Here is a 22,087-nt window from a genome sequence, read left to right on the forward strand (position 1 = left end):
CAGCTCTGAGGTGTGCCAGATCTGCCTCTTCCCCTGCTCCTGGCACCCCGGTGGGACCATAAACAAGTGGAGTTAAACAAGGGAGTTAATAAGTACAGCTGGGGCGAGGTAATAAAAGCAAAAGAAGACTAAAGAAATACCTTCACAGGCAGGTGAAGCACAAAACTAAAGGCAACTAAAATGCTTTTACCACATTGAGTTTTTATAGAAATGTGTTTGCTTTTTCTTCAGCCACAGAAGTCGGAGACTGTAAACATCTGCTCGTTCATGCAGTCTCTCTCCCACAATGTTTTGATTTAGGTATTTTCCTGTAATGCTTGCAACTTAAACACATCAGAATTGTGCCAAGGCTTCTGAAACAGTAAAAGGGATTGGAGTTATTAAAAAATTGAAAAGTTAATAAACCCACAGTCATTAAAACAAACTTACAAGAACCCTGGCATTGCTCTGAAGCATTCCAAAGCAGAAGAGCTGAAATTACCTTGAAAGCATCTTTCCAGTAAAACTAAAATGACCTCCCTTTCAGCATGAGACCTATTGAAGTATCTTGACCCTTTGGAGATTATAATCTTTCTTCTGGACAGTCAGGTGTCAGTTATAACATCAAAGTATTTCAGTTGATAGACATTATCAACAGTTGCTTCCAAAAGTTAGTGAGCTGGAAGCAAGGCGTGGCTCTTGTACTCTCAGTGCTATTTATTCTGCTGCTCTATTAATTTTATTTATTTGTATTAGGATTCCAAAACAAAAGAAGTCAATTATGGCTTACTAGGAATTATAAAGAACTTGTGTAATTGGGCTTCTGATTTAGTTATCAATACAAATAGACATACTGCACTAAGAAGAAAAGATAAAGCCATAAAGCAAGGTTTGCATTATTTGCAGCCACTCAGAGTAAAAAACATTAGAGAAAAGCTGAAGAGATTTTTATTAATGCTTTAGATGACTTAGAAAAAAAGTCACTTAATCATAACATTGTAAACAAGGAAGTTCTACAGCAGTATTTAAAAATATCTGAAATTGTTTCAGGAGCCCCATTGATTTGAATTAGACAGCTGCATAATCACAGGGGCTGCAATTTTAATGAACATTTCAACAGGAAATGTAGAGCTGATTATATATATCAAAACAGGAAAGACCCAAATGCTGCAGCTCCTCTTTTTTTTTGTTGTGTTGTTTGTTAGCTTAGTGTGCATATCCAAACCAATCCGAGAGCTAACACAGAACTTACCTGACTGTCCCTCTCTTGTTGGTGGCAGATCCCAATGCTTCTGGCTGCAGCTCTGATTTTCCTGTCTTGATACATGCCATTAGGCACCGCATTTTGGAAAAATAATTAGTGATTCAATCAGATTTTACACTGGATCAAGTGACTGGAAACTTCAATGCTGTGCTGCAGTTTTCCCTTAACATACTTTAGGGCATGTTATATATACTTAATTAGATAATGTTTATACAGTGCTTTGAAGAAATAAAGAACTCTGTAAGGGCTAGGTTGTATTTTCAGAAAGGAAAAGAACAGTGTTGAGACAGCATAGGCAGAGAGGGAGAACTGTGCCCTGAGAAACTGAACACCACCTTGTTTTCAGAAAGGTTTCAGGACCTGAGAAAAAATACGTCAGCAGCTTCCAACATCTAGGCACTAAGGAAGAAACAAAAATCGTAGCACACGGGATGCTGCAAAGGCACTTAAACGACAACGTTGCTGACACCGAAGTGAGAATAGTGGTAACAGAGTCAGAAAGGCAGCAGCACCTATATGGAAGAAAAACTTTGCATATACACAAGCATAAGGTATTGATCATTACTCTCTTAAGGCAATTTGCAAGATAAAGATTCAGACAGACTTGTAGGCCTTGATGAAACAAAAATGAATGCACTCTACTCCTGTGAACACTGTTATTCCTACAAGTGGGTACTAACGGAATAAAAGCATCTTGCTTCCTATTATTTTGTAGTGAGGGAAGCAGGGCTCTTTTTGCTAAAGGTAAGGTGCTTTGTTGGCTGCATGCTAAAACTCTAAAACACACTGCAAAATACAAAAATGCGTTCGTCACGGAAGTCTTCCTAGCAGAAACAGGGGACAGCGTGTGGTCTTCACCAGACGAGGCACCCAGAGCAAGGGCCGAAGGGAACGCAGATCACAAAGAGAGGGCGAAGGCCAGGTTCTCCTGCGGATCCGCAGGATGAGGCACCACACAAGTCCTCGCAAAGGGCATCTGATCCAAACCTCGATTAAAAGAATTTGGACAGCAACAAAGCAAGCTGTGGCTAAATCCGCTCAGAATGACGATGAACAAGTGATGTCGCATCCAGCCGCTTGCTTCCCAATGGGACAACTGGCACAGAGTGTGCTCCAAAGAGTTTCCAGCAAGCGATGAAAGCAAACAATGTTATGCAGGGAGCTTTAAAAATGATTGCAAAGAGAGCCCTGAGCTTCTGTTCTGTGTGTTTTTTTCTTTTTTTTTATTTGCCTATAACTAAATTACATGATTTCTTTGCAAGTCTAATTAAGCAGTTAATTGATGCTGGTGCCCTTTAGCATCTGGCATTTAAGATTAAGTAAATAACGGAGAAAAGTGTGTGCAGTACCCAGCAATAATTAAACACAGCAAGGGTTTGTTCCCCCACCCTCCCCCATTTTAACCTGTTATGTATAACTCTCTGAGGATAACTGTCTTTAATAGCCTCAAATACACTTACACACTATATAATGATACTTGACAACAGTATTTTTCCTCTTAAAGATGGCGGATAGTAGGTGTATCTTTGATCTTAACCAACAGGTTTTATTTTACACCTTGCACTCTGGGGAAGGAAGAGCTTCACTGCCACAACTCTACCCAACTGAAAAGCATGTTAAATGGATCTTCATGGGAACATACTTTTGAATCCAGGAGCATGAGTGTTGGGACCATGCATTAAAGATTTCTCCCTTTCTTATGCACTTACTCCTTCCCGATGGTCCATACAATGTTACTCATCCATTTCCTGCAGACTATGGAAATGCAGATTATGGAAAAGCTTTCCTGTTAGCCTTCTACAAGAAAGACGGAGTTATATAAAATAAAGCTGTATAAAAAAAAAAGCCCTTTGGACAAAAAAAAGCATCCAGAACTCTAGACATCACTACAGAACATGCATTCAGCCAGGGGGAATCTGTGTTATTTGTAGGCATTTTCAGGCAGTCTCCAACATTGCTGATACGAGGCTCACTGTGGATTGCTACACACACATGCTTCAACCACTCACTGCTTGGAGGAAACAAGCAATGATTTCACGTACAGAAAGTCTGATCAGGGAACACGTCTGCTGGGGACTTAAGTCCTGGCTGTATTTAAGGTAAGCTCAAGAAGCGGGCCCATGTGAACCTCATGAGGTTCAACAAGGCCAAGAGCAAGGTCCTGCACGTGGGTCGGGGCAACCCCTGGTATCAATATTGGCTGGGAGATGAAGGGATTGAGAGCAGCCCTGCAGAGAAGGACTTGGGGGTACTGGTGGATGAAAAGCTGGACATAAGCCGGCAATGTGCGCTCGCAGCCCAGAAAGCCAACCGTACCCTGGGCTGCATCACAAGAAGCGTGACCAGCAGGTCGAGGGAGGGGATTCTGCCCCTCTGCTCCGCTCTGGTGAGACCCCCCCTGCAGTTCTGCGTTCAGCTCTGGGGTCCTCAGCACAGGAAAGACATGGACCTGTTGGAACGGGTCCAGAGGAGGGCCACGAAGATGATCAGAGGGATGGAACACCTCTGCTATGAGGCAAGGCTGAGAGAGCTGGGGTTGTTCAGCCTGGAGAAGAGAAGGTTCCCGGGAGACCTTCTTGCAGCCTTTCAATACTTAAAGGGCGCCTATAAGAAAGAAGGGGACAAACTTTTTAGTACGTCTTATTGCAATAGGACAAGGGGTAATGGTTTTAAACTAAAAGAGGGTAGATTCAGACTAGATATAAGGAAGACATTTTTTACACGGTGAAACACAGGCACAGGTTGCCCAGAGAGGTGGTAGATGCCCCATCCCTGGAAACATTCAAGGTCAGATTGGACGGGGCTGTGAGCAACCTGATCGGGTTGAGGATGACCCTGCTCATTGCATGGGGGTTGGACTAGATAACCTTTAAAGGTCCCTTCCAACCCAAACTATTCTATGATTCTATGATTTTTTTTTACATGTAGAGCACTGCAATCTGATCTTAAGAGTCCAGTTTCCTCAGAAGGCCACATATTAAGGACTGGACTTGAGTTACAAGACCTACTCCAAGACTTACACTGTAAGAAACCCTGAAACAGCTACGGTAGACCCAGTTTCTGCTGCTCCCCCAACAAGCCCACTTAAGAGCATGAAGCTCAGCCCCTGCCTTATACTCCAGCAAGTTACCGCAAGTCAGACTGCCCCTCTAATACAGCTCTGATTTAAACCAACAACAGTATGAGACGTTTTTAGTTCTTCCGGAGCTGCCTGATGGAAGGAATTGCTGCCCAAAGATTAGCGCCACAATCTCTTTAGACTCTGCAAGCAAGAAAAGCTAGCGTGGAGACTCATGCCCACCTCCCATGGGTGCTGCGAGTCTTAATTAGTATCTCCAGCATACTCAGAGACCTTTGGACAGAGGGTGCTACAGAAGTGGAAAATATTATCATCATTATGCCTGCTACCACAAGTGCCGGCATTCAAGGCAGAGACTTCACAGCAGATGGTGAAGTCGCTAGCACGGCTGGCTGCAGTTATAATTTCCCTCATCACAGACTCTCCTTGTTGGAGCAGGCTTCACCTCCTGATGTCTGAAGAGCAAAACAGAACCTACGCTGACAAGACTGCATCGTGCCGGTCAGTATTGCTGACACATTCAAACCGGCCAGCACTCAAACCACTAGAAGTAAATCATCCAAGGGACTTTCTAATTAAAAAGAGCTTCACTTCCATGGCAATGCTTTCTCCTACCTGTCACAGCCAGCCCTCCCTTGAATTCTGATCATTAAAGGGAAAAAACAAAGAATTAGTCAGCTTTTGTTAAGTGTCAAACATTCTCACTCTAAGCCATGAGCAAAACAAGGAGAAACATTTCCTAGCTCTCAGAGCAACTTTATACCTTCCTAAACACTATTTCTGTACCTCCTGCTAATTGCTCATTTGCCCTGGTTTTATGGAACAGCCTGGCTCACTCCACCTTTGACAGAGGAGAACAGCAGCGTTTAACATGCTGCAATAAGTGGGATACGCGTAGTTCTAATTTTTATCCTTATTTACTTCTAACTGTTGGGGTTAGCAGCCTAGGACTCAGAGCTACCTGAGGTGTAAGGTAGCTAAGATGCCATTAGCTTTAAATCTGTTCCCAAGTGCTGCAAGCATCTTCTCCCTTTGGCTTAGGACACCACCTTGCAGATGAAGACTTTGCATACATGCTTAAAATTTTTCATTTCCCCATTAAAATTTTTAATTTCCCCCCAAACCTCCTAGGGACTCCAGAATACATGCACAGGGTAATGCTCCCTTCCTCTTCTCTGTGGGTTTTTCAGGTTGTATAATGAGAAGGATCCTATAGTAGAAAGAATTGCTTTGAAATGGAAGCAAAGAGTAATTTCCACTACTCCTTGTGGCGCCATGAAGTCCAAACACATTCTGCGGGGAGCTTGTGAACACATCAGCACACTGCCCACACACCGAGAAAGGGACATTATCATGGAAACAACCTGACCAGGAATAGCCCACATGTCTTACGCAGATCTAACATCACCAGTTCTAACTTAGGATTTCTTTTTACCGATTTTGTAAAACAAGATGGAAATTTCCCCTCACCTAAATTCTGCCTCATTTCAGGGAAGTCATCGCAATATGGCAGTCTAAAAGGGGAATCACACGCCGTTGTCATTATCGGCCTATTCAGAAAACCTTTGCTGAATCTTTCAGATCTGCGCATCGCCTTTGATGCCACTAGCGGCGAGATTTTTGATGACACATCCGCAGTCTCTAGCAAAGGTGGATACTGCCACTGCCTCCAGCCCTTCCTTATGGAAGTCTCTGATCTATTTAAATACTTCTGCCGCACACCTATGATGGTATCTGATCATCGCAGAAGGTAACTTTACAAAGTTGCATACCTACCCAATAACCCACCACGCTACAGTACTCCAACAGGATGCGTCGAGACTCTTCTATTCAATACAGCCAGAAACACACTTAGACAGCCAGAGAGTGAAAAGGCAATTGGTGAATCTGATTTCAACCAGCTTTTCATCTGTCTGATTTTAATCCATCGAGTTGGAGCTGGTTGTATATACGAATGAATATGCTGTTCCCTAAAAGAGGCTCGATTGACTTACTGCTCTCTAACTGGAGATCATGCCAGATAATCTGGCACTGAAATGGAGAAAATGTGGAAACACTGAAATAGCGAGTGAAGACTGTATCAGCTGCTGTGACTACATAAACCACACCAGGGAGCTTTAAGTTTAATCTCATGGATTGCTCCCAGGTGCTCAGAAATCCCTCATGGACCAGCAGGACCTTCCCCTGAGGTTTAAGACTTGCTATGATTTAACCCGATGCCTTCGCCTCCTTGGCACAAAATCACACCAGAAGCGTGAGACAACAGCACCAAAGCCAGCACCGTGCAGAATGCTGCCATCTACTTACTGATCTGTGCCTCATCACAGCAGCGCTCTGGCCGCTGTACAGTCCACTGGTGGATTCCCAAGGGGACTGCAAAGTGCTGGCTTTTTTCCAAATGAGCTGAGAGGGTCTTACGCCTTTTTGTATAGGACACCGTGGGATCAGTAACCACTGGACAAGTTGCCCAGAATACCTGGATGTTAGCAAACCAGGTCAATAGGCGTGAAGATACTAAGAGAGGCTTCTCTCCCTTTCTGTTGACATTCTTATGTCAGCACCACATTCGAAAGGCTATCACAACGTTATCACATCATGGTACTGATGCCAGTGCCATGATTAAGATGGCAAAGTAATTACAAGTGTCTGCTTTTATGCACTGATTGCTTTCCAAATAAATGTTCTCCATTCCAAATAAATCTACTATGGATTAACATTGCTCCTACTTGCTCACCGCCTAGAATGTATTTGATTAGAGAAGTCTGATCAAAATTCTGCTTGACCATTTTTCAGAACTTCACCATTTTTCTTTTCCTCATCAGGAAGAAAAGTGTATCCATTAGTTAACCTTTTCAAACACATTCTTTTTGTAGTCTAATTCAAAAAAGGATTATAAAAAAATCGTCAGACTTGGCATGTGAATAGCTTTTTGTGAGTGCAGGGAACAAGCATTCATATATCAGAACATCAGCATGGGGAGATAAGGGTAGCTGTATACGTGCACGCTTATCTGAATGCAAGATCAGTACTGTGAACCAGCATAAACACCAAGGACAGAATCCATATATTGATGTAATTCTTAGTGGTACTAGTGCATTTGTGTGAATTTGCAATTCAATAAAGCTTATTCCTTAAAAAGAAAATAAGAAGTTAAGGATATAATTCAAGGTCTATTGAGATCAACGGGATTTTTTTTCCGTTGCATTTGAATATAGCTCCCTCTCCCTCCCCCCCAACATGTCTACTGGAATATTAAGAAAGAAATTACCTGGAATTTGTTTGTACTGTTTTTAAACAGACCAAGAAATTCTCAATCCTTTTAGTCTGATTTCAAACCCAGCAAATCCAAAGCTCTCCTTTCTTCCATGGCTAACATTTCATGTATTTTAATCCACATTAGTTTCATACCAATAAAGTCATTGAAAATACTACAAATACATGTGGGTGACAAATGAACTGATGCAGGAAACATAACTTTGAATCTCCTGACTTTTATGCAATTAAAATATCAACTTAATTGTTGGATCTGTGTAGCTTCTCTCATTTTAATATGTAAATCAGTCTCTATTACTCTATAGCTCAAAGAATGTGTTACTCGGCTTACTTGATTAGGCTGGGAATTGCTGGTCCTGCTGTCACTATGTTTACACTTTAGTGACAAGTTTGCACATCAAATTCACATAATGCAATGTCATCAACTTACTCATCAAATATAAACTTCTTAAATACAGCCGCTGCTCTAGAATATTGAAACAGCCTTATTTTACTTCATTTACAGCCCCTAAATAATCAGAGTAAGTGAAATGAAAAAATTTGGAACACAACTGGAAAACAGTATTTCCCAGAAAAAACAGCTTCCCGCAGAGAGACACGTAGGCAAACCAGAAAAACAGCCCGTGCAAAAAGTTACCTTTCAGCTTCTGAATTTTAGTTGCACGTGTTTGCCCTTTAAAATGTGGAACAAGTAGAGATACTTTATTTCTCAGTCTCTACGCATTCACCCCACCTCATTTGGGATTCAGTGTTAAGGAGTCCCTATTTATTCTGTGAAGACAGTCAGATTTCAGCCCCGGGCCACGTATACTTACCTGGAAATGGAAATGAGGACTCCAGAGAAAAACAGTAAGTTCAGTAATTTTTTTTCCCCGCTATGAACCTGCCATAACAAGAGTACTGCCATCTTGGATAGTATCGAGAGGGAAAGTGTAACTAAGTTCAGTATTTTCCCATTCCTGACATCTTTCCTGAATCTAATAAACATCCCCAACCAAGGGGACGTTCACCTTGCCAGCAGAAGGCTTTTCAAGACGTTCCCGATAACCTCAACACCCCTTGCAAAGTTCCTCGACTAGATTTCCACTACTCTCTACTGCTCACAAAGGCATCAAGCTTTAATTTCCAGGAGAAACGATACATTGACAAGATGCAGAGCAAAGATCTGAGGCTCTCCCCTGCCTGAGAGCTCTGCCATGCTGGCAGGCTGGTTTTTCTAATGTCAGGGAAATAGTGTCGGCCTGAATTTGAGACATCAGCACAAGCCTTTCTTCTCAATCCTGCTGATGAATGAAAGAGCATTTTCAATTGTGTACACCCAGAGGCCTTATGGCACATCGTTCCTAATCAAAAGCTGCTCTGTGATGCAAACTGCTGTAAGAGGCAGCTCATATCACAACCCCGCAGGATCCAAAGGGCAGCTGCAGATAATACTGCATTACCTTCCCTTGAGGAGAAATGCTGGACTGGAGAGCTCTAGCGGGAGCATCCTGACTGCTACACAGCCACCAAGAAGGCAACAACCAAATAACAAGAGCTTGACTCAAATACCCGAGCAGGAAAACACAACTGCCAAAGTTTACCAAGACCCGTAAATCTCAACAGCCTGTTGGCTTGTCTACGGTTGATAAAGAAACCATCAGCACAGCGGGATATAGAAGAACCAGAGGGATGTAGAAGAACTACGGCTATGAAGGGTGCTATCTGCAACGTGGCAGTTTCCATACGGTACAAATTTGATGGTGTTTTATAGGGATTTGGGGGGGGTGGGGTGGGAAGGGGTTAAAACATGGGAGAGAGAGTTTTGGGGTCCTTCCACTGCTCATTGACTTCTCTCCTTGCAAAGGCTCTGAACTTCCCCTGGTTATAAATGAAGGAGCACAGTTACTTCTGGGGGCTACTTCTGGTGGTGAGAAGAATTCCTCCTCATGGTCACTTCACGTTTCTCTCAGCTATTGATGGACTGGGAACTAGAAACCCAAGTCAGCAGGCTTAAAAATATTGTTTCTCTCACTGGTTCTCCTCCAAAGCCACATACAGAGTAAGCCAGGAGGAGACAGAATAGTCCCTGTCAGCCCAGGTTTCTCCACGTACTTTCTCTTGATTTATCTGGTCCCAGAAGTTACCTCTAACCTTGCTACCTGCCTATCTGTAATGACATTAGCTACCTCTAACCTTCCCATCGACTTCAGCAAAGGTGATCTCTTCCTTCTCAGATGTAACACCACAACTTTATTACATCAGTACTGAGTAAGGAAAATGCATCTGCCTAGGAAACAAGCAGCCTTCTCCCTAGCAGTATTTTCTTGCAGTGCTACTCATTTCCATTACACCCAGATTGAAGGCAGGATCTCTAAGCCCAGAGACCCTTCCCTTGGAAGCCTCCTTCCTCGTAATGCTACAGGAACCATTGTAAATGTTCTCATAGTTCAGTGTTTAAATTTGGTTACCCTCATCACATATACTTTTTTATTTTATTTTCTATTTCCTTCTCCCTCCCAACTTATTTTACTATTTCCTTCTTGGTAAAGTGGCTTTATAGTCTCTGGAGCGAGGCTTCAACGTCTACTAAATATTTTGTAATCAACTTTTACACAGTGCCTAGCAAGAGGGTAGGAGATGCTTTAAAAAAACAAGCCCTTCTAAGAATCACTGGAGCTGTAGGAGGCATTATGCAGGTTCACAGGCTGCCTCTTACAAAAGCAGAAAGACTGAGGCCTCCAGGAACTCCACACGTGAATTGGGTGGAAAAGAGGGGCCAGGAAGAAATCCTGTAGCTCTTTTGCTCTTTGTGAAGGCTAAGTACAGTCTGGGTAGTAACCTTTGACTGACACCAAGTTTTACACATTCAGTAGCTACAACAGAACTACATTACAGGATTTATTACAAACCTCCGGCTCCCTGGACAGCAGACGGAGTCTGAAAGTCCCAGCAGTGTCTCACTGGCACCTCCCATCACAGTTTCACAAGAAGCGGCAGGCTTCAGCCATCCTCGGGGGTTTGTTCGGTCAGCAACCCCTGTCTGCCCGCTCGTGTCCCGGCCGTTCGCAGCACACAGATTAAGTCGTGCTCGGGGGCAATTCTCTCTGGTTGTTTAACAGACTCATGGCATGCTGCCATAGGCAGAGCATACTGTTTTGAATATATTCAGTGCTGCATGACTTCATATCTGTGTTATCTCCAAAAAACCTTGGGAATCTATCTGGATGACATATGATAAAAGCAACTTTTTCTTAACGTGGGAACATTTCTTTCAGCCCTCTTGAGGTACTATACTTTCATTCAAGCCAGAAAACATGATTCTTCATAGGCACCTGCACTGACTTCAGTAGTGCAGAGCATTCACCATCAAAGGCCACACTGTTGCTGAATCAGGACACATGAAGTCTTCAAGGTATTCTTCCCTTGTGGCTGGGCTGCCCAAATCTATTCACACCATTGTAATGTAAAAGGGTTTTATAAGACTCTGCCCACAAACTACTGTAACGCTGTCAATCTTGAGGTACAGGAGGTCCCAACTTGGCTATAGTCTTTTAGGAAAACAGGTATATTTAGCAGCCCCACCTCGTTACCTATAGTGCTGGGCTGGGACAAAGGGATATGGATGATAAGGAAGGAAATCAAAGTAAGCTGTATTTAAACTACCAGCTTATTCCCAGTCTTAATATACTATTCAGATCCCAGACTGGTCTAAATGTCTTTCAGCAGAGAAACTAGCACCATAAAAACAATAATGATAATAACTAGCTGAGAGGGGAGGGGATTGCCCCAAGGGGGCACTGCTCTTCAGCTGCAGAGTCAGCATGGGAAGGCAGGCAGGCTCAGAGTGGGTCAGGCAAAGCAGCTCCCAAGGACTGTTGCAAATAACACTCATCCTGTGTGCTACTTCCCATATCATCTGTGTTTTGCACATTATAGCTATGCAACACTTGTGACGCAGGTAGCAGTAGGGAATTATTTCTTCCCCCCATCGAGAACACGTGGCCATCTCTGGAGTGAAAGAGGACAGAACTTCGTCAGTGCACAACAAAACACCAGAGGCAAAGACAACCTCTTTATAAACTTCAGAAGAAATTGGGATATGCAGAAAGCAATTACTTTATTGAAATACAGACAGGGCACAAAGGCTAACATCCTGCTCTTACCAAACGTCCCTTAACATTTGAAGACAGCAAATGCCCTGGACCTCAACTTTGCGTCTCTTTAAAAAGAAGGCAATTCCTTCAGTACAAACTGAAGGGGAACTGGCATGTTAAACATCACTGAGAGAAGCGTCACCTAATGAATCCTTCCTCTGCATTAGGAAGAGGCATTACATGACCTAAGAAGAGCTGCCCTCTATGCACTCACCTGGCCCAACCTTGTTTGACCAGCGCGATGCTGGGAGCCATCAGCACAAAGTGAGATACGGATGCTGTGCTTGCGCGTCTGCACCCAACAACTAAGGTCAAAGGAAAATCCTTCATCAGGTGGGCTCAGGTTTCATTTGCAGGTGCAGCCCTCACGATGTGTGGATTTCCTATACACAGATGGTAGGAAGCACCAAGGCTTCCAAGCACCAACAGCTCAGCCAACTGTGGATGGAGAATGGCAACTTCTAAATTCCATCTGCTCCTTTTTTGTTGCCTTCTGTACTCAGAAACACATTCATCAGAAGCACAAGCATGCTGGGACAGTGACAAATTTTACCATCTCTGGCTTGTCACTTCAACAAGATTAGATTATTTTAATATTAATTCATTACCCAATTTAATTCCAATTAATTACATTTTTACAAGGCCCTGACATGGCAGTGATGCTGGAGACAGCCTCTGCTGAACACCAGATGTAGCATCTCCATTAGGGTCAAACACCTGCCTTAGAGTGAGATTCCCCAGTCCTTCATCAAGGACCTCCTTTTCCTACTTTTCCCTAACAAGAGGAAAAAGGGCACTGAAACCATCGAGATGGATGAATAGCTTTCCTTTTTGGTGGGATTATGTTCAGGAAAATAGTTCACTTCCAAAATTCTCCACAGATGGTTGAAATCAGAATTGATTTCCCCATCCTCCTTCCTGGCAGGGGTGCCAGCCCGTCTCTCAACAGAAAGAATATTAAAAGCACTTTTCCTCCTTCTCATAGGAGAGGCTGCATGAAAGAAGGGAACGCTCCACTGTACCTACGGGATAGCAATAAATCATAAGAGCTCATGGAAAATTCACATTACTGTATTCTTTAGTCAGGAACTGGCTTCCACGAGTCATCCACTCCTACCTTCAAATACACTACTTTTAAAATGAGAACACAAATGGAAATAATCAGCACCTGAAGCATTCTCATTTTTACCTATGCTTTGCTACAATACACAAGTCATTACTTCTGTCAGCTCCCCATTAGCTGCCACCTACCTATTTGCTTGCAACAAAGAGACCGAACTCTATCTCTAGCAGTGCCAGAGAAGAAAAATCAAGAGGTCCACCAGGACCACACGAGACAAAAAAGGAAGATCTAAACAGAAATGGCCTGGAGAGAAGCAGAAAAAACCAGGAAAAGCTATGGAGCTAGAAGAAAAAAAAGCAGAAAACACAGCCTGAAATACAGAAGGGGGGCCAGGGGGGAGGTGTGAAGAGCATGGGAAAGAGAAATGCAGAACTGGAACAGATTCCAAATCTGGGCAGTGATGCCCCGTGCCACCTTTCCAAAGCTGTTACAATCTGCATCCCTGTTTCGGAGACAGGAGGACTCAGAGCCTCTCCCCAGATGGCAGCCTGACCTTGGTGCACCCTGCTCTTACACAACCCAGACCCAGGCAGCCGCCGGGAGAGAAACAGAACACCCAGAAAGTTACAGCCCTTTCCCGTAATGCGGCTGCAACAGATCTGCCCCATTAATGCTGCACAACACCGCGTGCAAATTTATACTTTGAAAAAGGACGGCATGTTGTTACAGCTCACGTTGTTCAAACCTCTCCTTTGCAATAGCGCTGGTACCTATTTTAATAGAGATTGTTACGGCATAAATGAGAGGAAAGGACCACTGAACTACGTGGCAAGTTGCCAGGTCGTGCCGCAGCCTCCAGTGGTTATGCTCAAAGAGATTTAAAGTCCAGCATAACCTTGATTTTTAATAGAGTCACATTTAATGAGCTTTAACGTCCACAGTAATAATTTCCTTATTACCTATCCAGGAGTCGGAACCATGATCAGAAAAAACATGCTGCACTCCAGTCCAATGAACGAATTTAATAATGGCCAATACGTTATTATCAAAACCATCAACATGATTGTCCTTAATGCCTTTTTTTGGTTGGTATAATTACAATTCTTTGAACCTTACGCGTAATTGTTGCAGATCACATAAGCTTGCTGAACACAGCAAACCTGACTGGCTTGAGGCCACCCAAATCCCTCACCTCTGCCAATAAGCCATTCAGGGTGTATGGCAAAATAGGACAATAAAATCTTACATTTACCTCTATCTGTCAAAAGGCAAAATGTAAACTTACATATGACCTTTGCTGTACTCCCAGCTTTTAGCCACACTTTACCTACTCTGTCCTCGGTCTCCCTTCATCCCATTCGACTCTGACACGAGGGACATCCCACCTCAAAAGCTCAGAGAACCGAATTTGCCTTTTGCATGTGTCATGCAAATGAGATGGATAAACAGACATATGGGTATTGCAGCTGACAGAAAGGGGTGCAAGAAAATTTCTAATTCTTGTTATTTTTGTACAGAAACAGCTCCACAAACCTCACTGAAACCTGCTCCCTTATTATGCACAATAAACCTCCCTCCCCAAGGCAGCCAATTGCACAGCGACAAACAGAGCAGAGGGAGTTTCTGCCACACGCTCCCCATTTCACACCTTGAAAATATACTAAAATGGAAGGCATATGGCAGCCGTTCCTGTGAGCAGAGCTGTTGAGATCCTAAGAAAACAGTGAAAGCTGGATCTTCCATTTCTGATCCAGAGGGAGACGGTGTAAGTTTTCCGGCCACGCGAATCCGTGTTGTTAAACCGCTCCTTGAACAGCTGTTGCATCCACACTGCAGATGCTGCGTGAGTTAAGCAGGAGAGAGTCAACGCAAAAATGGATGCAGCTCGCACAGCGCGCTTGATGAGTTGTCCCTTAACCCACCAGGAGCTCTGCCCTGCCCCAGCAAGAAGGCCAAATCTGGCATTCATCTGGCTAATTTAAAGCCAGCTCAGATATGCCTGCTAACCTTGCACAGTGAGTGCCATAACATCCTCAGCATCTTTTGCACATCCTAATATACACTGTCCTCACCCTCCGACCATACTGCTGAATGCTCCCACAGCAGAAAGGAGGGTTTGGGACTATTTATGGCAACGTTCCCCGTGCACAACAGTGATGCACACAAGTACATAAAATACAAGAAAAAACCCAAGATCCTTCCATATAACCTAGCTTAAGATACACATGCCCTGGTCTCAAAGACAGTCATACACAGGGCTCCTCCATCCTTCATTCACAGCTCTTTTTCCCATTTTGTTTACATGAACCACTTCCATATGCACTTACAGGGGCCTCCTGTGACTGTGACAAATGACACTGAAGTATTTCTCACACTGCTAGGCTCTGCAACTGATGCTTTCTCCCATTTGAGTTGGGGACCAGAAGTCAGAACGATGTAGCATGGGACTGGGGCAAAAGGAAAAAAAGCATCACATATATGAGAGGCTGGAAACACACTGAAACCCAGTGAGCTGTTTGTTTTCCTGTCGGAATCAAAGGCAGAAGAGAAAACAGCTTTAAAAATTCATCCCTTATGAGCTAAAGACAAACCTGGTAACATCCCAGCACAAAAGCACCTCACAAACAGCTAAAAGCAACTGTGTGAAAGGCAGCAGAATAATAATTACGAATAACAAATCACAGGAGGCATACGTGAGAAACGCATTCCCCCAGAAGAAATGGTCTAATTACTGTAGATGATACCCCAGAGGTTCATTCATCAGCGGCAGAGACAGAGAGTTGACCTCACGTCTGCATCCTCTCTGCCCCTGACCGGCACTCTCCTCCCGGGGCTCGAGGGGCACTGTCAGCCGAGCGGATCCGCAGCATTAGATGTGCCAGGTACTCGGGGGCATAACGACAGACAAGGGCATTGGGCAGCAGCATCTGCTGTAATTTAAAACCCAGTGCATTTCAAATAGAAATTGGAATGCAAGAACTATCCCCAAGAACCGCTCGAGTCTCACCGGGGTCCGAGACTGGAAGCTCCTATGGGCAACGGCAGCCTTCCCTAAAACGTTCAGGAAGCGTTTAATGCTTACGCATTTGTTAGAGCATCCACTGGCAACAGTGACAAACTGTCATTATACCTCTAACATCCAGTCAGCTCTTCACTTTATAAACCACCCCATCTACACTTCTCACCACCGTATTTTTAAGGCTATATAGTACCATAATCCACTGTGAGATGCCGGAACAAACACATTCTTAGCAGTAGTAAAGTACTATTGTTTGAGCAATGGGAAAACAAGCAAGCTACTTTCAGCGAATTTTGGTGTCATAACAGTGAAAGATATTTTCTTCTGTGTATTTTCTTTAAAACAGGCCTCTGCCATTTTGTGGGTCTCAAGTCTCCAGCACACATGGTCTTCTAGGAAAGCTCTGCCCTCTTAGCCTCATCCGAGGGAGGATGCTGACCTCTGGACACTGGCCATGTACGTGCTGCTGGAACACAACAGGTTAGCTCCACATGGACCTTCAGCTCTCTTTTCTTTTTCTCTTCCCTAACAAAAATGTTTTGAGGGCAAGGTACATGTGAGAGAGCTACAGCAGTAAGATCTCTTGGGCTCTGCAGCGTGACTCAACTCTACCTGGTCCCCTCGCAGTGTAGGTGATGGGTCACGTTTTATTGATATCCTTACCTTGATTTACAGAGTCTGAGAGCATGTCTGGAGGAGTTGACTTTGGGGTTACTGTACTAGAAAGTCTCATTCAGGTATGTGAAGAGAAGACAGACTGTACTGGAGGAGAGCCACAGATTCTGTGAAACGTATTTAGCTCGGTGAAAGATGTACTCTATTTTCATGGAGTATTGAATGTAGCTGTGATTAATGGGGCACATATACACTGATAAACAATATTAATTTGTTTTAAGCCAGGTCTGAAAAGATTTCAACCAACTGCTTCCCTGCAGCTATGAAAGTTATTTCCTACTGTCTGTACTACCTCAAAGGCTAAACCAGCTCTGAAAGGAAGGAAATATTTCCTTTTACTCCATCAGCAGCACCAGCCTATGAAGGCTGTTGTATTGGTATTTCATTTATCATGAGCAAATGATATGGATTATTATTATTTATCCTTACCACCTACCCTCTGCACCAAACTGCCACAGGACTGCCACCACACATTCACCCTCTCCTGCATCAACCCAGCTTTTTTCATTTGCCTTATAACCGTTCCATCAAGCACACTGTCTGCAATGTCTCCATCTGCTTCTGCAGTCAGCTCCTCCGGCAGTACGGATGAGTAAGTGCATCTTCATGATCAGAAGCCAGCAGCCTACCTGCAATTTCTTGTGGTGACTGAAAACTCCCAACTCCTTCCAAATTCCCAGGGATGGAGCCGCCTCCTTCGAGCACCCTCACCAGCTCCCTCAGCCTTTCACACTCCTCCTGGAGTTGCTGCTGCTCCTCCTTGCGCTGCTGCTTGGCCAAACTTGCTGGATTCATGCTGAAATGAAGAACTTTGGTTCTGCTGGGGTCATAGTCACCCTGCGTGGCAGAAACAACAGAAGCATATTGAGTAATTGATCCAACCGCCGAGTCCACCCAACCTGTACCACTCTGTGTGAAGACAAAAAATGTTACAGCAGAAAAAGGGACACTTACGCAGCGATAACGTTTTATTCCAACAGTTAAGTCAGCCAAACCCAGTATTGCTTCTCCTTCTCTTGCTACTCTCTCTTTCAAAAAAAACAAACAAAAAAGCCAACCACCACAAAAACACCCCCACTCAACAGAGCTTGCTCCCTGGCTGACACCTCCACAGTTAAATTTAATTCCAGAAATGAAGTTTTATAGCTGTATTTTAAATCTCTTGATAGCAGGAGATTATAATGAACACACAGATACACCCTTAAACTACGGCAGGACACCCAGTACTAGCCTAATTTATTACTCGTACGAGCCAGCAACATCCATATGACTCCAATGGTGGAGTCATTAGCAAGTTGTATCAGCTCGTCCCAAGCAAGTGAACAGATATTTCATTTTATACTTTTTTCTCAGAGGTGAGTTGTATTTATAGCAGTTTAAATAGTCAGTCAAGTCCTAAGATAGCAAATTAATATTCTTTCAAAGTGAGACAAAAACACTGATGTTACATTTGTGATTTCAGAAGGACAATTTTCATATAAACTACAGGAAGCCTCATGACCATAAAAGTAGTAAAGCATGTACTAATGCTGGCTTCCACGGCACTCTGCCCAGCTGAAACCCTATAGCAGCGCCTGCATAAAAAGGCATTTTATATGGTAATATTTTTCCTTCAATTAAATCTCAGGACCTAAAGTGATTTTGTAAACATTAATTAACCCTCAAGAGCAGCATGAGGTAGGTATTATCCCAATTTTATCATTTCATTTTCATTAAAGATGTGCTAGAAATTTACGTGGGGTTTTTTCATGCAAACCAGAGCAGAGACTGAGCAACTTCATCCTGAATTGCTGGTCATTGCTGGTAAGAGACCCCAGAAGACACCATTCCTAAACATCTTTTACTGAAAATACTCCATCCACATACTGTAAAGCACCTCTGCTCACAGCAGGGAGTGAACTGCCAAAACTCGCCACCCCAGAGCCTGGCAGCAGACGCAGCACTGGTTCAAAAATGGGTTTGACAAATTCATGGAGAACAGCTCTGTAACTGGACCCTGCCAGCGGAGGGCAGGGGCACATCCTTCAGCATCTCTGGCTCCTCAGAGAGTGCGGGGGAGCGCGGCCAAGTCTGTGGGCTCTCCCAAAAAAGCATCTTCCATCACTGCAGTCAGAGATGTTCTGGGCTGGACGGACCATGGGTAAAGGCCAGGTGGGCACTTTTTACGTCCACACGCGACGCTCGCTACATCTCGCAGCTGTTCGAGTGCCTTTTTGCAGGAGCCATACTGCAATTCTCCTTCAAATCCTCGCTTTCTAGACGTTAGCTGGGCAGAAGGCAGCTGGAAGAGGTGTGCTCACCCGCAGAGACGCGGGTGCCCGTGAGCAGTGTCGGGGTCTGGGTCCGGCGGTGCCGGCAGCGACACGCAGGCGCTCTGGTGCTGAGGGCTCCCCTGCGGTCCCCAAGGCTGGTTCCCCCTCTGCCAGCTGGCTCCCAGGGCCATGCCAGGCAGATGGGTCCCACCGCGGAGGAGAAGCAGCCAAAGCTGAGGCTGGCGGGATGCCGGCAGTTACGCAGGCAAAGGGGAAGCGCAATTTAGAGCTGGGAGAAGACGTGAAGTCCAAAAGCGCTCTTGGTCAAGAGGATGGGGTCCATGCATTGATGAATACGAGGTTAATGCCTTCCTGCATCTACCACCAAAAATATAATTTAAACCTGCACAGCTGGAAACCTTGAATTGCAATGCAACTGGCATGGAAAGCAGCAGTGCTCTTGGAAACCAGCAGATGCTCTCACTGCTGTGTTTCCCGGAGGAAAAAAAAAAAGGGGGGGGGCATGGTTGTTCCTCATAACTACTCTGAGAAACCAATATGGTGCTCCTCATGAGAAATCAGTTTAACCACATCTGTCCATCTGGGTAGAAGAGACAGTCATTTTTTCACAGGGTAAGTATAAATTAAAAACAAAGGGAGATCTTTATCTGTATCTGTATATCCCAGGCCAAGAGGGGGTGGGAGGAACCACCTAACACAGGAGGACATGGGAACCCCCAAAGGGCTGCCCTGGTCCAAGGAGCTCACTCCAGAGAACTAGGGAAACTGAGGCAAAGAAACCTTGGGTACCTTTCCTAGCTGTCTGCATACACCACAGTCAGAGTACCTGGTCTTCCAGCCCTTGGCCACATACTGGGTGGGTGATGCATGTTCTCATACTGCCCAAACCTCACGGTGCTCAGGAGACCTATGGAAACACCTGGGAGGGCAGCACTGATCTGCAGCCCCACAGCAACGGGGCTTCGTGACCCCATTTCCATGCGGAGGTTGAGACAAACAGCCTGGACCTGACAGACAGGCCATAAGGACCAAGAGAAGAAATAAACCCACTGACAGCCTTGGCCAAGAGAAATTTAGCAGAGAACGGAAGGACGGGGACCACACGCAGCATCTTGGAGATGTTGAACAGAGGAAGCACGAAGACAGCTGTAACAGCAGCTTATTAGATACGCGCTCCCCAGCAACACACTGGCATTTACAAACCTGTTTCTGCACCCAGCTAACTTCTCGTGCTATTTGCATTTCAGGACTCTTCCAGACAGGTCAGGGCACTCTTCACTCTCATGTTTGCCTTTCAAGGGAAGAGATTCAACCCCAAAGGTTGCAAAGGGGTTTATGCTGGCTGGCAAAAGGATGCTTTTAAAATCGGAGCTGCGGAGCCCGCTTCTCCCTGCGCAGCCCAGTACCGCGGTATTTCTGACAAGCTGGGCAGGGCGGCTCTTGGCCCCATCTCCCTCGCTAGCTGCAGCGCCAAGGTCAGGCAGAGATCACGCCTCCTCGCCCCGGCTGCCACCACCACGCTGGCTCCAGCGCACAGCGCAGAGATCGCCTGCGCTCTCATACTGCACCATCACTGCAGACGCTCACGCAAAGGCACGAGACGGCAGAATGATCTCAGTGTGGAGGAAAGCCATGCAAACCTGGAGACTGCTGCTACTTTCCTGCCGGGACCGCTTTAACCCATGCTGCGCTAGTCTGTTTCTTTTGCAGGTTATTTGCTCTTTTAAAACATCTCTCTGGCCTTTCTATAAAGCCCTGCCATGAAGCTGCAATGCTTTGGCTCTTACAGGTCTTTCAGCCCATTTATCCTCCCCTTTTATAACAGGCCCCCTTGAAAAATCATGCTCTAAAACTCAGCACTAGGACTTAGCCTTATTTTCAGGGCTCGCCAGCACTCCTGAACACGTCACTCTGAAGCTACACTAAGACAGGTGAATCTCTTAAAAACCCACTGTGATATGAAGGCTGTGGCAGAATCCATCTCATTTAACATTTCTGGGAAATCACTAACATGTTTGCTATGCTACTCACATTTTTGGGCTAGGGGCAGTAGCTTTCTCTTTATTCTACACAGCACACATCAAACCAGTACATTTCTCCCTACAGCTAAAATATTAGTGCTGCTGGTTTATATTATAGTAATGCCTAAAAGAAACCAAGCGAGACAGGGATCCCAGAGTGCTAGGTCCTGTACAAACCCCACAAGAAACTACCACCTAAAGCCCCAAAACCAGACAACAAACCCTGAAGATGCGGGATGTGAGGGGAGCAGAGGTATGGAAAGATGCAGTCTCCTGTTCAAGACTCCTTAGCAGCACTGTGGCAGAAATGAAAAGAAAACATGTCTTCAGCGATGACCCACCGGACTGTACCGCTGCCTTACACAGTTGCACCAAGCAGAGCGTTACTTAAGTCTCCGGGAAATTGACTGACATACTATGGATTTTCAAATAAACGCAGGCAGCTTTCCATGGAAACGGTGCAGACCAGAGCCAATTTCTGATCAGAGGGATTAGATGCATGTGTATGTAATACCAAACAGCCAAAATGGTATCACAACTTCAATCGTTTGGAGTGTTCTTCCAAATTTCTGAAGGTTGGGAGTGACTTTGGTTGGCTCTAGGAAAAGTCATGGCTGGAAACTGCTAAATATAACAGACAGCAAAGCAGCATTAAAGTCTCACTAGCATCTGAAGGAAATGAAACCCTAATGCTGGTAAGGAACCAGGGACTGAAGAAAGCAAACAACCTCCTCCTGGAATCCCTTTAGCTCTGAAAAATGTAAATTGCTGCTTTTCTCTGTTAACTGCTCTTCCCCCCACAATAAATCAGTCTTTACTGATCAGAATTTTATCCTTTCAGTTCTGCAACAGAAGCCTGGAAAATGGTGTTTTGGGCGCTGGGAGAGAAGACTAAAACAGATCTGCCTATTTAGAAAATTGTTTCTAAACGAAGGCTGCTGATGAGAAAGACCAAAGAGTGGCATTTGAAAGGTGTGGTATAAAAGAGACGGCCATGCTCTTTGAACAGGAGTTGGGACTCCCTGAGCAACTGCCCAGGAACAGCTCCAGATGTTGCTTCTGCACTGAACTAATACATGCAAGCAGGTATTGCTTAACAGAGTTAAAAAGCATCTTGCAACAAATAGTAATGTATCCCTGGTTTCTCCAAAAAGCATGAAAAGTGTGCGTCAGGTTTAGAAACTTGGCCTGAATGCGAGGATCGGCCAAATCCACTTAAGCTCATGGTGTCTTTATATAGAAATATGAGACATTTGGGGGATGCAATCAGTGTATGACCTCTAGACAGTCCCTTTGTTCGAAAGC

The 22,087-nt window shown here is 44.6% G+C and overlaps 1 protein-coding gene across 5 annotated transcripts in view; it reads right to left on the bottom strand.

The window, feature by feature from the left end:
* MAD1L1 (mitotic arrest deficient 1 like 1) overlaps positions 1-22,087 on the bottom strand; it is a 379,520-nt gene that overhangs the window by 110,310 nt on the left and 247,123 nt on the right. For all 5 annotated transcript variants that reach the window (XM_049791592.1, XM_049791593.1, XM_049791591.1 and 2 more), the window contains one exon: positions 17,118-17,325. In XM_049791592.1, the coding sequence (XP_049647549.1) occupies positions 17,118-17,325 (208 nt within the window). The remainder of the gene's footprint in view (positions 1-17,117; positions 17,326-22,087) is intronic.

This window comes from Accipiter gentilis, chromosome 33, assembly GCF_929443795.1.
Source record: "Accipiter gentilis chromosome 33, bAccGen1.1, whole genome shotgun sequence".
Lineage (NCBI taxonomy): Eukaryota > Metazoa > Chordata > Aves > Accipitriformes > Accipitridae > Astur > Astur gentilis.